We start from the raw sequence: 16,296 nt of genomic DNA, 5'->3' as shown, positions 1-16,296 counted from the left end.
GAGTTTTCTTAAGTATTTTAAATTCAATGGTATCTTTTGGTAGTAAATTCCATAAGCTGTGTTATGCACAACAAGGAGTATTTCCTTATAATCCTTTGTCCTGTTACTGTTGAAGAAGATGATCTACCTGATATTCTTGATAACTGTACAATGTGATGTACTGAGGGACTGTTAAGCTAACACCTACTTGTTAGGACCATTTTGTATGCAAGAAAGAGTATCTGTCCTGTGGCCATTTACCACAGTGGGATTCCATTCTGGATGTGAACTATGATAATGGTCGTTTAGTGTAAAATCGGTGATGTATCTGCAACAGAGGCTGTATAGAATCCACTGGTGCCCCATGCACGCAAGCAAATTTGGGGCCATGGCAGCTATTAAGAATTTGCCCGTACCATGAGGGTCTCTTTGCCATACTGCGAAGGGTTTGAGGAGAGAATCATTCATCAATTCCTCTGCCGTAACCAAAATTCTTACTGGAGTTGATTCTGCAGTAGCAGAGGAGGGGAAACGTCATGTAATCCACATGGACAACTCGGCAGTATTACAGCTGAAGAAAGGTGTAATATCCAAAATTAAAGAAAGGTTAAGTAAAAACTAGTTCATTGAAATGGTTATGCACTTCTGGTCACTGCCAGGCGAACAGTAACCTCCTGCGTGGGGTTTAATGGAGACCTGTGAAAGAGGGACTGAACGTCAGCTCTGTTAAAGTGACTACAGAGCTGCAGTGAACGAAAAAGTGAGCTAATTGAGCTGAAGTAAACTAATTTTGAACTACTTTGAAAATTCTGAAGCAGGAATGTGTGCTCAAAAAGCCTGTCAAATTCTGCCTGAGTTGTGGTTCCTGGAAATTCTGTAGTTTCTGGAAGAAACTATAACCTACAAGAGAGGATCTAACCGAGCAAGGTCAGAGGTCATCCAATGAAAAGAAATTAATGAAGGGTTGTCTAATTCCTGGTCTGTAATTTTGTGGCTGTCACCTTTTCCCAGGTGTTCTGTGTGGCCAAATACTATTATCAGAGTTTTCCCTGTTTTCTAAGCCTGATAAACGGCAGGCTTTTTCTCTTTTCCATCACCCTTCCCATTCTTCCTGCCTTTCACTTTCCAATTTTTATTTTTATCTTGAATTCTTCCCTATTTTTTACATCACCAGAAGGTAGGCTGTATCCCAGCTTGAATTGCCTACTCGTGTTTGGTGAAAACAACCTGCAAATAAACCTAGAAGGCAGAAGGAAAGTCTCGGCCTGTGTGAACCATGTAGTGGGCTGTATTGGGAAAAACATTGACCTTTGGATGAGATTCTAAAAATACTATCTTTCAAGAACAGTTTGATAACTGTACAGACATCTTCTGCTCCAGAATCTCCAAAATAGATAGTAAAAGCCCTATTGATATATCTACTCTATGTTTGAATGCTCAGTCTAGAAAATGCAGTAATTAATGTGAAAAACATTAAAAATGGCATACTGGGTGACAGCCATCTGCTTTTTGTATCATATGTTTACTAAAATGTGGAAAAGTAGTTAATTTTTTTTCAAAGTAAAACCAATTCAATTTTTTTAATATAGATTATGTGGGAATAACCTATTTCTATCCTGGAAATGCTTGTGCAAAAACTGTCCATCGTGTAATTTGGCCCTGGGAATTGGTATTTCAGGAATAGCACTTTTTCTTTTTTCCTCTTTTTTTTCCCCAAGAGTATAGAGCAAACTGCAGAAGGATAGTGTATTCCGATGGCCAGTTCGATGTGACTGGCAATTCTGCACCACGGAGAGTTGTACTATTAGTCTGACACTATCTTAGCTATGAATTGATCTCCTGTTTTGGGTAGTGTAGAATGGGACAGGCTCTGAGCTAAAACATTCTTGGAAATATGCCTGAAATCAGTATTGAAAACACTTTCAATCCTGTCTGCAAGCAGTGAGTGTGAGATTTCAGAAATAGAAATCCAACATTTTAAACCTTAAAGATGTTGTGTAAACATACAGTATCATGACCAGTAATGCACTGATATTTGCAATTACTTGTTTGCTTTAGTCCTTTGCAGGACCCGTTTGTCTTTGTGATGACCTTTAAAATGTTTTTAAAATTGGACTTGTGCCACTATCTAATAGTTAGTTTATTAAAGTTTGTTCATTTTATATCTTGCTATTTATTTTCAGAATTGCAAAAGTCTGTACTGTTTTGAAGTCTTCAAGTTAATCTACTCAATAAGTTTATTTAGCAAAAGAGGAAAGAGGATACTTTTTTGATTTGCATGCTTTTCCTTCGCAGTTGATGGAAAGGTACATCAAATAATCAAGTGATAGAAAATAGTACTGTGCTTCAGGAAGGGGAAATAGATGTTGTTTTGGTTTAACATATTTAATTTTAAAATCAGATATTTAACTTTGTGTAATGTTATAACCTTTGCAGAATCAGAATGAAATTTTAAAAAGTAATTCCCTGTGCTGTTAAGACTTTGAGCCAGTGGTTGTGATATTGCCTAATAGGTCTGAATGGAGTTTTCTTCCATGAATTCTCCAGTTTCTTATAAACAGTCCACTGAAGAGAATAGGTCAGCACTCATCGCACCTCTGCAAGGCCTCAAGGGATGGCCGTGGTCAGTCTGACCTTCAGTAGCTTCCCTGGACTCCGGTTTCTCGGTTTGACATAGATACAGTTTCTTTCAACCTTTTCAAAATGCCACTGTTGATAAATTCATGATAAGTTGTACCACTGATGTTAGTTATTGTGTGTCTTTTGTTTTGAATTATGTTAATCTTCATGCCTTTGGATCTTTGTCATCCCTTGTTTTTATTCCCAGCTTATTGTTAATAGGTGAGCTGTGCCTCTTGGCAGAGTAGCCCTTCAGCTTTTAAACCAGCAGTCCTCACAGTTCTTTAGGAAAGTAGCTGCACAGCACTCAGAAGTGAAATTCTTGTGAAGAAATGTCTGAAGAAAAAAGTTTGGTTCTTCAAAGCCATGCACCAGTGCCTCTTTGATATTGTTGTCCAAAAGATTCCAAGCTTGCGGGTCACATCGCTATTGTCTGAGGTCAGAACATTTCAAAGGCGGGTTTTGGTTTTTTTCTTTGAATTGGACTTTTTAGAAAATGTAGTGTTTTACTTCAGTGAGGTCTGGCAGGTTTTGTTCGGTAAACAACTGGTTAGAAGTGGACTAAAGTTTAATCAGTGAAAGTTCTTTTCCTTTAGGATTGTTTACATTTCATGGTGAATTACACTGTATCTTCTCATGCAGTTTTCCAAAGTAGAAGTAAAAATATGTAATTGCAGAGAACAGCTTTATCCTTCCTTTCACCTCTACGTAACGGGGTCTTCATTCTCCTCTTTTGCCCTCCTTACCTTGTAACTTTGGGGGTGTTCTGAGGAATACAGAAGTCACTGAAATGCATCCAGTTGCCACAAGACCATCAAAGAGGAAATAACTAGTTACAACATGCTTTCCATATCCAGGTGTTGGAAAGCCTAGGAAATCTCCATCTGAGTAAACTCTTAGTAAGTGCTTAGAGATCTTTACACAGCTATGTATTTCCTTCCCTGCTCTTCATGTTTCAACTGAGGATTTTTATGTGGATATGGGTGCATTTGGTGAAGATGGAATTGTTAATTGAGTCTTTTGTTCACTAATTTATCACAATTTTTTCCCCTGACATGCCTTGTGTTTCAAGACTGTGTCCTATTTTTAAGGAGGCCTATTAGTACGTAAAAGCCTTCTTTGTAATCAGCCTGCTTTACCAATTCAGTAATGCCTTAAGCAGAGCACTAAAGTGTTCAGAGAATCTTCATCTTCAGTTAGCAAGCAAAGGAAAGGCACGTAAAGGATAAAACATGACTATTAAACCCCAGTGGAAGTTTGATTAAATGCGGCAATTTCCTGATAAATGCTGGAAAGTTGTGAAGAAAATTGCTTTAAAAATACAATCAGATGGGTTCTGGTACTGTCTGAAAGTCATTAGTCTCTAGTATTGCTTGAATGCTGAGTGTGAAATGTACCTGATGAAATGATTTTTCTAACTCTCCACCCCTCCCCCCAAGTTTAAGTTCCTTTTTTTTTTTTTTTTCTCTTTAGTTTTTAGTCTGAAAGAGTAGGCATGTGAAGCCCTGGCTTCTGGATTCAGTGACACTATTGGGTATTGAGGTTTTCTGTACATAAACAAGAGGGGGCTGAATTCAGAAAAACAGACGATTTCAAAGTATCCTTGTGTTGCCTGATAAGTACCTGTTCACTGTGAAGTGTATCTTTTCTGTGGGATATTTTTCTCGTCTTGTTACAGATGTTAAGAAATCACATCGTGTGGATAAACATTTACATTTGACTAGAGATTGGTAATACTTGGCCCACACAATAAACAGAAAACATGGACAGAACCTTCTTAATTTTAAAAATGGTGGGATGGGGAGGTAAAACTTCTAAATATTAAAGACTAAAAAAAAAAAGAAATCTTACAAGCTTGTCGAGTGTTGCAAGCTTTCCTTTAGATCGGAGCAGGAGCTGATGACATGTGAGTCAGATATGGCCCCAGTACAGTAATCTGCGTGTCATCTGGAAAACGCTAACTTATTTTTTCCAGATTGATACCTCTTATTTAATGCGACCTATTTCCTTTCCTCAGCAAGGAAAAGGTTCTCACCACTATCCCAAAATTCCACGTTTAAATGCTGCCTTTTTCAGTGATCAAATTAATTTATATAGTCTCTAATGTTACACTTTTTTTTTTAAGGATTTTCCATATGTGCAGGAAGAGCATATGAATGTTTTTGTAATACAAAATGCAACTTCTTGATGATCCAAAAATTCTCTCATTAACTTTCTGGCTTTGTAGTTTCTTGGTAAAATTAGGTAAACTGAGTATTGACATGCACACATGAGTGTGCAGCATAGTAATACGGCTGGAACTGCCGTGACGCGAAGCTCTTCTGGCTTATCCTGTGGTGACCTTCAGTCTTTAGCCTTCCAGCTTTAGTTTAACTTACGCATGCACTGACCTTTGCTATGGAAACGATATAGAAACACAAAAACAACTTGGCTGGGTTTCCTCTGCAGAGCAGTGGGTGGTGGATCAGTATTCTGTTACAGAGGAGGGTTTCTAGAGGTCAGTAGTGACAGTGTGCAGCAACTTACGAGTTGTTTGCAGCACACTTTGCTGCTCCTGGGAAAGTGGTATATCTTTTTCAAAAGTAAAATTAGTAACTTTTTGTAGTGTGCAGCTCTAGGACTGCACATTAATAGAGTAAATGCTGGAAGGTACACTTGAAAACACACCGAGTGCTCAATCAGTAGCTTAAGTTACCGTCTCTCTGTAAGTGACCCATGACTGAATCTTGGGCAGGCTGGTACTGTGGCAGTTGAACACATCTCCATCGTGGTGATTCTGCAGCACTTAGAAGGCTGTGAAATGCTTTTTGTTAATTTAAATACCTACGGTCTGTATGGAGACACTATGTTCTTACTTGTATATGTTGTGTAGTCTTTACTGAGGTGAACAAAAGGTACAGATACCATGGCCTCACTAGGTGTTTGAACAAAATGCAGTATCTGTTCTTTCAAGTTAATTATGTAGGTATTTTCATTGAAGAACAGTTAGCAATTTTTGGTTTTACTGACTTTAGTGTTTGGGCTGTTCAACATAGAATTGTGCATAAAGCAGGTGAGGTGATAGGAAAATGTCACCTGGCTGTCAATGCGAATAATCGACATTTTTTTGAATGAGAATAAAATTGTATTTAAAAAGAATGCATTTTAAATTCCAAAATGCATCATTTTTTTTCTGATTTGAAGTTGATTTGGGGTAATAAGTCTCCTTCATTTCTCACAACTATTGCATCAATAATGGCAATTCAGGCTCCACATATCATCTTTCTTTTAGGGGAGACGGAAGGTAGTTCAGATTCAGTCTCCAGTGGGAAGCAAGTGTGGTGGGCAGAAAGTTCTGCTTTGCTTACTGTGCAGATTCCATAGGGAGAGACATCCAAGGGTTATTGTGGCCAGGATTATTCATCTAACAGACTTCGGAGTACTTTCGTGTTCTTCAGCAAACTGCTGAATGTGCCGGCAGTTAAATGAGGCAGGAGTACTTTCAGGTGAATTAACAAAGTAATGCAGCATTGTCCGAGTATGAAATGGGTACTGGGCACAGCGTGTTGGTTTCACAGGAGGGTTATGAATGATTGTGTAACAAAAATTATGTGGGATGCCCAGACATCCTCTCCACAAGCCATCGGATCGTTTTCTACCTACCCCTTGGCTGACTGGCCCCCCTTGGACTATTCTCTTTGATTCCAGACACTGTAAATTTTCAGTTTTACTCTTGCAGAATCCATGTCATGCCTTGAGTCGTCAGCACACTTAGATGAGATTTAAGGGGAACATGTTAATTCTCAAGCACAAATTTGTATAATAAAGATTGAGGGGTTTTGCCAGTTGTTTGGGGTTTTTTATCAACATGTTGTTTTTGACAGTCTCTCCAGCTGCCTGAAAGTTGTAGCTGGTGCATACGGCTGTCTCGTTACCATCCACAGCCTGTTGAGCTTTTGCTGTAAGTACGGCTGTTGGAAACACGAGGACACTGTGCATCCTGCTCATTGCTTGCTGAAGACCGGGATACGTTTCCTTCTTATGCAGCCCCGGTACTGTGATCGGGCCCTGCATTATACTCAGTAATGTGGGAGACAGGGTTGTTGTTTTCTTCCTCACCCTCCCAGCTTACTTAATTGCCACATTTAGTTGCACACACTGCTTATATTTATGGCTTTACATTGGTTTTCCTTTATGCTATTCTCTTCATATTTAAACCTTGAATAAATGCAATAAATCAACTGTAATGCAAAGTATGAATTTATGAAGTCTCTGCTACCTTGGCAATATGTAACTACTCTGCTTAACCACAGATTCATTTCCAGTACCGTTAACAGGATTTCATTGCAGATCCTTTACAGCAACTTACTTGAGATAAAGTCGTAGTGCGAGCATCCAGTTGGCACAGTTCAGGGTCGGGGGCCTTGTTGGCTTGTTTGTTTGTTTTGAGACTGGTTTACACTAGCAGGGCTTTTAAGTATGTATGAAATTTTCAGGGGGTTGTCCTGATGTTAATACAGACCGTTTTTAATTATGCAATACCTTATTTGTATGTTTGTGTATTATAGCATGCATAGGTGTCTTCAAAATGACTAAAAAAAGTGTATTCTGTTGTATTAAAATATTTTTCCTTGTAGTTTCCTGGGGGTGCTGGGTTTCTTGGATTTTTTTTTTTGGTTGGTTGGTTGTTTTTTCATTTAATTCAATATATAAACCAGAAGGAAAGTGACTAAAGGTGGTACCAGTGTGTGAGGCCTTCTTGTGGGGGTTTTATTGCTTCTTCTGAAGCTGTAGTGACATAGTTCAAATTTCTACTTTGTCATAGCTCACATACTGTAGTAATGCAAGACAGGGAACAAGCACAGAAGCTTGTCTCACAAGAGCATCATACAGAAAATGCACTTGATAACCTGGTGAGATATAGAACTAATCCGTTGGTGGGGTGGGCGTTTTTTGTCAGACTTTCCCACCACTTTCCTCTCCCACATCATGCTTTGCAGAAACCAGGCCTTGTGTGTTTGCTGTAGCGTATCTTGGCAAGCATCGAGGGTCACTCTTTGCTCAAGAATCATGGAAGCAAAAGTAGTGTCAAATGCAGTACGTGGTGCAACTGCTGGCATGGGGTATTATTTTGCTTCACTAAATTAAGCTCCTGCTCTGGGTAGGCTTCTTTCAAGGACAGTTTCTCTGCTGACTACAGACAGACCAGCTTAGTTTTATGAGTATCCCTCCCTCCCTCCCCACCCCCAGCTTCTCTCTATCACTTGTATCTCTAGAACGGTTGTGCATTGTTAAGGAAGGGGAAAGACAGCTTTAATTGGAAATTAGCTTTGTCACAGTGACCCCATTTGGAAGTTATTCAAATTTTTGAATAGGTCTGGCTTGTCGTTTCTATAATTCCCAGTATTAGACTGAACACATTTAATGAACGTCACGTTTAGGCTGTATTCCATTGTGTTAAGATTTAATTTTAACTCTGAGGAAAATGGATGGTGGAGCCACAGTGTTGAGAACTTGGGACAAGATGACTGCTCTAACTGCTAAACTAATAAATGTCCTTAAGAATTCAAAGAGAATTTAAAATAATTCAGACTCATATAAATTATGAAAATAGTCATTTGGTATTTTTTTAAAAAAAATCCTTTGGAAAGATGTTGGAGTTCTGCAAGCATTTTTGTATTTAATTGATGTAAGAGTCCCTGTGCTCCACTATTCTCACAACAGTAGTTAAGAGTAAAGTTTGTTGTGGTCTAGTTGTGTTCCTGTAGCTTACAGGTGACTTCTGAAAGATGACAGGAGAGAAACATGTCAGTACACTGGTGGTCACAGGAGGTTCTTTGTCTCCACTGTAACGTCTGTAAATCCTTGAATATCACATTTATTTACAGGGGGAGCAACTCTGATAGTCTGGACTGTTGCCACTCAATATCTGAGAGGTTGGGGTTTTTTGCTGGATTTAGGTCTGTTTGTACTGAGAACAAAAAGATTTTTTTACGTATTTGACAGAACAAAAGCCTGCGAATAACAGACATACATATATAAATGCAAATAAATGAGATCATGTAAGAAATCAGTTGGAAATATGTCAGTTACATATCAGGGCATTGTATTTGATAAAAGCTGCCATGACTTTTGAAGATTGCTTGGCTTTTTGTGGCAGATGTTTTCATTATAATGTGTGTGCACATGCTGGATATGAAGGGATAGTGATTGTTAAGCCCACAAGGAGATGGGACTTTTTGGTTTAATGTTGTTGTCAGGTTGTTCCACTTGCCTGTGCATGCGTGAATCCTCGATGGTAGCTGGAATCAGGTGGGGAGGCAGATGGGAGAATTCATTGAGCTTAAGGACAGAAACCAGTCTGCTTTGGTGCACCCTCACCTGTACTCTGTGTACAGTGTAGTACAACTGCAGTCTACGTTTCATGGTAAAAGTTGAACTGGACTGGCCTGTGAAAGCCACAACAGCTGGGAGGTGGTGTACATCTCCCAGGAAAGGTACGAGGAGAGTTGAGGACAACAGAATTCAGAATTCTTTGTCTACAGCCATGAAAGGCAGCCCAGTCTCCTTACTGCAGGAATCGTCTAGAGCCCTCCCAGCCCAGAAGAGCAACTGAAGCAGTAATCCTGAACTGTTCCCTTTCTTTCCTCTCTAGTCACCTAGAGAAAAGGCCCATTCTACTTTTTGGGCGTTTTCTCTGAAAGCAATCGCATCATGCTGTGATTGTAACAAAGAATGTGTTCTGTCCATTTTTTATCTGCGGTATGGCTCTTTCCGGAATTATTTTAGATTGTGTGTGTGCGCACACCGGAAATGTAGAGATGAAGAACAAGCCTCAGTTCTTGTTTGGGGTTTATTTGAGTAAGCTCAGTTTTATTTGTCTTAGGTGGACTAGATCTTGGCCATTCTGCTTCTTGATCATGTTTAACCTCCTTGGGCAAATGGGAAGATCACTAACTGAAATAGTATGGATATTAATTGATGAGTATTACATCTTGGACAATAGCATTCATGTAAGGCTGAAAGCTGAGAATGGCTGTTAAAGTTCCAGACGTCAGTCAGAAACCAAATTTCTGTTCTCGATTGCGAAAGCTCTAATGAAGTGACAGGACGGGTGGGCGCTGTCAGAGCTGTCACTTGAACACGGAAAGCAGGCGTTCATCTGGTGTACAAAAGTCTACTGCCAACAAGCAGTGCAGCAAGATAGGAGGAAGCGGCAGCGGTGCTTCCGATGTCTGGGTGTGGGTGTGCTTTGGGTTTTCCTGCTGCTGACTACTGGCATTGAATTACTCTTGTAAGTAGGTTAAATGGACATGGTTTTGTTTAAGTGTCAGTTCTGTAGAGCTTGGATAATGTCGTGTGTGACCAGATAACTCTCCCTAGAGACAAAAATATCGACAAAACCACGTTTAAAGAATGGCTGTCTGGCCCTCCCTGCAGTTTGAACATGCGTTGATGAGGAAGCTGATGAAGTGTACGTTTGCGCATTGCTTTTTAGAACTTTCAGAACTCGCAGAGTACATCAATCAGCTAATTGCAGGAAGGTGAAGGAAACTTCTTGGAATTATAAGACACATTTTACATGCTTCAGATTTAAAATTACAATGGCTAAAGGAAAATTCCATCTTACTGTTGGTTAAATTTGTTTTATTAAATCTTCTGGATAATGTTACCAATGTACTGTCATAAAACTAGTTTGTTCTTCTAGAGTTCATTTAAGTTTCTTTTTTTCTGATGTTTCAACATGTTTTGTGCCTAGAGTTACTACTGTTAGCTCAAGCAACAGGCGGTTTTATGACAACTGAGTGCATTGGTGGTTAGTCTTACATTTAAGAAAAGGAAAGATGCATGAATTAACACTTAGCAAATACTGTTTTTTAAACATTTTCTTTGCTAATAATAAACCATGCTTCATTTTCTAGCTGTGAATTGAATTTTGTCCTAACATAATACATTTGCATTTACAAAACCTCATAAGTTTAATACGCTATTGCATGCCATAGTAGAAAAACAAAACTTGAAAATATTTTTAGTATTTCTAGAAACTACGTGTATCTTGGTAAAATTGATAATTCAGCTTTGATTAAAAACAATATCAGAAATGCACCTATAACATAGCATAGCTTTGGTGTAGAAATTCTGTAGATAAAATTGTTCTTTTCTCTTTGAGAGATTCAAAAGTAATACAGATACTTTAATACTCATTTGTTCTAGTAAATGTTTGTTGCTATTTGTACTGGAGGACAGATATCTGTACTCCTTTTTCTGACTTCTGAAGAGATTGAAGAACATTTTAATTACACACTACTCTTGGACTCTTAAGTCTTTGTATGAGCTGAGTATTTCTATCAGGCACACAGAAATGCAGTAAAAGTCAACTAATACTTTAATACTACATCTGCTTTTTCATCAGCTCCTGGGCTACAGTGAAAAGCCAGTAAACCTACAAATGTTCATCGGAACAGCAGATGATCGCTACTTAAGACCTCACGCGTTCTACCAGGTGCACCGAATCACTGGAAAAACAGTTGCAACAGCTAGTCAAGAGATAATCATCGCCAGCACAAAAGTTTTGGAGATACCACTTCTTCCTGAAAATAATATGTCAGCCAGGTACATTGCAGCATAAATTAATTGTTTAGTTGCTATGCAGCTTTTTTTTATTATTTGTACAAAGGAAAAATCGAGTAGCATGGCATATTTTTCCTAATTATGGCTCATGATTAAGGTAGACACATCTCTTTAAGCATGCCATCATTACAAAATAAGCGTTCAGGTGGTCGGAAGTTAAGGAGTAGAGAGACAGGGAAGCTGATAAGATTGACAGGGAGATGGATGAGTGCTTCTGGGATTGTACTTCCCCATAAAATCCCTACAGATATATATGAACTCCACATTGTAGAATTGCATGTGGGTTACTGGCTGGTAGAGTTTTTGTTTGATTTTACAAAGATATATGACTTTATTCTATGAAAAGACAATGATACGGTTGAGTTGCTTGTTTCTGGGTTGAATGTGATGATTTCACTTCTGATATCTTGGTAGACCTTTTTCTTGTTTTGATTATTTTTTCTATTTTCAGCAGTTGCATTATTCTGACTTTTCAGGTCTTGCCAGATAGAGTGTGCTAAATAATAGTTTAATGGTTAGTTAGTTACAGCAACAGTTAAACTGCTCTGTTGTAGCTTGGAGAGTCAGTGAACAGAGTAAAACACAATTGTATCTGTAGCACACATTTCTTATGTAGACTTCTGAAGTCAGCTTAGTTATTCCTATTTACAGAGTTTATGCTAATTCCATTGAATGCTCTGACCCCACAGTGGTGTGCAAGGTAACGCTCCTCACACGCTGATGTGTCTCGTATGGATAACCAGTAACCATGTGCAACCATAGCTGGGATTTGATGGCTGCGTTTTTGTCATTCTCTGGTCCTTCCTAAGGCAGAAGTTTAAATATAGGTGTCCCGCTCCTCGTTTTACTGTGTTAAATAACTTACTTAGAAGGTTAAACAATGTGCAATATCACATAATCTTCAAAAGGTTCAAGAAAGCAGCAGCTAGACATTTTTGAGACAAAATGTTTCCACAGAATACTTGCTTCCAGTTTTAATGCTAACAGATTTTTTTAATCGCAGATATGTGAAACAGAATAACATGGGGACAAAATAGAATGTTCTTCATTCTTGAACAAAAGAAAGGCTTACAGGGTGTACTCGGCCATAGTTTGATTCATTTTCTTCTGTTTCTCTTCTAATCCATCCATCCTCACCTGTCTCCAGTATCGACTGTGCTGGTATTTTGAAACTCCGCAATTCAGATATAGAGCTCCGTAAAGGAGAGACAGATATTGGAAGAAAGAACACCAGAGTGCGACTTGTGTTTCGTGTTCACATCCCACAACCTAGTGGAAAAGTCTTATCTCTGCAGACTGCTTCCATACCTGTTGAATGCTGTAAGATTGCTTTAACTATTCATAATTTATACTCATGTTATCTGCATGTGGCAGTAGTTATTGCCATTCTGACAATATTTATTGTCAGAATTTATATATAAGTGTGTGTAAAAAGCATTGTGTGTGTAAAGACCTAAATTGTAAAAAAATTAATGTATCTTTTATTTAAAGACGGTGCTTGCCAAGTTTGGAGGAAAACCAATGTTTTAGGTTTTAAAGCTAACACTGCAGTCACACAGCTAGCAGCTTCAGTAGTTCCTGTGTATGAGCAGACACAGCAGATAGATCTGTGACAATAAACGTTTTGGGAAGAACTAATACCATTTCATTTACGAGAGTCTGTACCATTGCGTGTCTTTATACGGTGTAATCTAACAAACACCTGAACTTTGAGATAATTCATTTGTTAAATGCTGGCACTAAGGAATCAAAACATGACCTCAAACAATCTGAATTTCTCCAAGAATTCATTTTGTTTATAAAATACTAAAGTAATTTTAAAACCAATATTCCTAAACTAAAAATTTCATTTGCTGTAACAGTAGAGACAGTTGGGATTCATGGCTTCTTGGTGCTTCTTTTCTGAAATTACATAGTTTAAACATTATTTTAAAAACAAAGATAAATCGTACACAAATATGATTTATATATTTAAATAAACGGTTGTTTTAGTTTCGCCCCTGATTCTTCAAGTCAGGATCATAAAAGAGATGTCACTATAGTTAAAATTGTGAATAATAATTTTTCCCTTAATTTTTTTTATTTTTAAAGCTCAGCGATCTGCTCAGGAACTTCCTCAGATTGAGAAGTACAGCATCAATAGTTGCTCTGTAAATGGAGGCCATGAAATGGTGGTGACAGGATCCAATTTTCTTCCAGAATCCAAAATTATATTTTTTGAAAAAGGGCAAGGTAAATACTATCTTACTTTTTTTCTTGAAAACAAAACTAAAAACACTACCTGAGCTTGATTTTTGGAAGTAAGGATTAAAACCAAAGCAAGTAGTAATCCGAACCGTCAGTGTGCGCACTGATCTGTGTGCTGGCTGGCAATCATTAATGAAATAGTACTTCTGAGGCAAGAAGACAGTTACAGGCTCTCTGATTTTGAATTGTGTGTTTTCAAAAGTTGCCATTGACAGATCATTCTCCTCCTTATTAGAAAAAAAACTTGAAAAAATGAGAACAGGAACTAATGGAAATGTACTACTTGTCATTGATGTCATGTTACTTCTGGTTTAGTTACTGCACAAGAACTGACTTACTCTTAAGCTAATGAAATAAATATGTTAGAAACCCTACCTTTTTTTTTCAGCATATTTGCATAAGATTTTCTACAGAAAGTACTCTTAAGAGATGCATTTTTTAAAAAAAGTCTCAGGATCTGGCTCAGATCAGGTGTGCAGTGTATGCTTCAGGGGTGTCTGTGCCTAATTTGCACCTGTAAACAGGCAAGTGTGCGCGTAGGTAAAGTACGGGCAACAAGCAGGAGCATGAAAAACGGTGACGTTTTGCACGTGTATGGAACGTCCGTGTGCTTGACAAGCCGGTCAAGTACTTGTAGTCCGTTGTATTCCATGGTTCTTGTTCTCTGGAACCCAAGCTCAGTGTTCTAGGCAAGGCTTAGCTGTGGGTGGGAACTGCAGCAGAATTGCACTTGTATGTTGGCACAGTGAGGTTAAAAATTACATTGCAGGCCTGCATTTCAGTTAAGGTAACACTACAGACGCAGAGCTTCCTTCATGCAGTGAAATCTGTAGAAAAACTTAACTGCTTCCTACTGACCTCGTGAAATGACAAAAATTATTTTTGGCAGGGTAGTAGATTAAATTTTTCAGTCTAATATATAGCAAATAGAATCTCAAAGTAAGCAAGAAACTTGTAGATTTTGGATTAATATTGCTAAATAATTCTAAATGTAAGTACAGTTTTGAAGGCTTTTTTTTTTTTACCCCCACGTTCTTCCTCTCTTCTATCACTTTCATAACAATGTAACTCTAAACTAGAGAATTTAACACTAGAAAACCCCTATCAAACACTTTCCATTTTTACTTTACTATAAGCAGATACAATGTTTTGTGAGTTTCCTTTGGGTGTGTTCTGTGGTATACACAGGTGCGCACGCACACGCGCTCAGGTACATACATACGTGGTACTCCAAGGTGTTCAGTTACTGGTTCTGTAGCTCTTCTGGATATACAGCTGAACCTTAATGCTTCTTATGTAGACTAAAATGCATGAACAATAGTTGAAAATTTAGGACTAGCTGTCTTACAAAACATGGAGTTCCTTTTCTTCATTGATTGGCCCATTTAATATGGAGAGGATAAAAATGTGAACAACTTCAGTTACCATTGCTGTGACTTGAATACCTGACTTGAACTTTAGGAAAATGGTCGCAAAAGTAAATCATTAAAAGTAGAAGTTTCCAACCAAGTCCAATTCTTCTCTATCTTATTATTTCCTTAAATATTTCAGTAAAAGAGTTGGGGCTTTTTTATTAGCAAATACAACATAAGTGAAGGTTTTACGTAATAATGCGCTTTGACACAAAACTGGAGCGTCTTTTAAAGAAGTAGTGCTGCTAGACACTAGGTTCCTGACAACCTGTGCAAAACCCACTGACAGAGACAACAGTGTCTGATTAAGGATAAGGAGCTGTGCTTGGTCAGAGCAGAGAGGTTCACCAAGGTGATTTCCATCCCTCGCACCACAGACAACTTGCCTGGTGTTTGAACTACAGGGTCTTTCGGTTCAGGGGAGGGTGTTTGTTTCAAACGTCTGACCTGTGGGTATGCGCAGGGAGATGTGGCACCTGTGATCTCTTGCCTGGTGACATCATCAGCACGTCTGTTTGAATTGCCACAAGTGGTAGTAGTCATTTAACTGCCTTTCAAAAATGTTTCTAGAAAAATGGAGGAAAAAATCCCTCTGTACACGTATAGTACACGCTGCCTCCTTTGGAATTAAATCTCACTCTTCGTAATCGGCAGGTTCTGTTGAAATGCAGAATCCTGCACAACAACTCACGGACAATGTGGACAATGTCTGTAGTGTTGAAGCTACTGAAGCATCTCTCTATGTTACGCTTTCTTTACAATATATCTCTGTCAGTCGAGTTGCCTCTTTATGACTGAAAATAAATGCAGTTTTATACTAAATGTTTAGGTATTTTTAAGATTAAGTGTTTTAGAAAATGCTTTTTGCTTGAATTATTTGTAAATTTCTCTCAACAGATGGACGACCTCAGTGGGAGGTAGAAGGGAAAATAATTAGGGAAAAGTGTCAAGGGGTGAGAAACAATTTTTCTTACTTTAGAAAGTTTTCTGTTTTAAAATGAGAAACTGGACATCTTCATTGTTGTTCTGAAATTTAGACTTTTAGTAAAGTAAGTAGATCATTGGCTGATTCAGACAGACAACTGAAGACTTCTAAATTGGCTTAATACTTACTATAAAGTAGCCATTAAGATGATGCTTTGAAGGAACTGGAAATAGTATGTTTGTTGTGAAAGCAATGAAAAAAATTGTAAATTGGAAAAAAGAAAGCTGAAGGTTATTTTGCTAAATGACAAATAATTTCCAGTGCATTAAAATTTTTCTTAGAAGCTTACTGATCCAAAATGCAGTTCTTCAACTGCCAGTGTATTTTTTTTATGCTCCGGCAGATAACTAAAGTATCCTTTAGATGTGTCTATTTAATTTAAAGAACTACCTTCGGAAGATTTGTGTTTAAAAAAGAAAACATCTCCAAATAAGAATTTGTTTA

The 16,296-nt window shown here is 38.1% G+C and overlaps 1 protein-coding gene across 2 annotated transcripts in view; it reads left to right on the top strand.

Moving 5' to 3' along the window:
• The window catches only part of NFATC3 (nuclear factor of activated T cells 3), a 74,754-nt gene that overhangs the window by 33,438 nt on the left and 25,020 nt on the right, over positions 1-16,296 (top strand). For both annotated transcript variants that reach the window (XM_086620774.1, XM_086620773.1), the window contains exons 4-7: positions 10,991-11,190; positions 12,356-12,528; positions 13,300-13,440; positions 15,765-15,820. In XM_086620774.1, the coding sequence (XP_086476900.1) occupies positions 10,991-11,190; positions 12,356-12,528; positions 13,300-13,440; positions 15,765-15,820 (570 nt within the window). The remainder of the gene's footprint in view (positions 1-10,990; positions 11,191-12,355; positions 12,529-13,299; positions 13,441-15,764; positions 15,821-16,296) is intronic.

Source organism: Tauraco erythrolophus, chromosome 15, assembly GCF_009769465.1.
Source record: "Tauraco erythrolophus isolate bTauEry1 chromosome 15, bTauEry1.pri, whole genome shotgun sequence".
Taxonomy (NCBI): Eukaryota; Metazoa; Chordata; class Aves; order Musophagiformes; family Musophagidae; genus Tauraco; species Tauraco erythrolophus.
The sequence above is the reverse complement of the archived record's forward strand: the minus strand, read 5'-3'. Positions and strand labels throughout refer to the sequence as shown.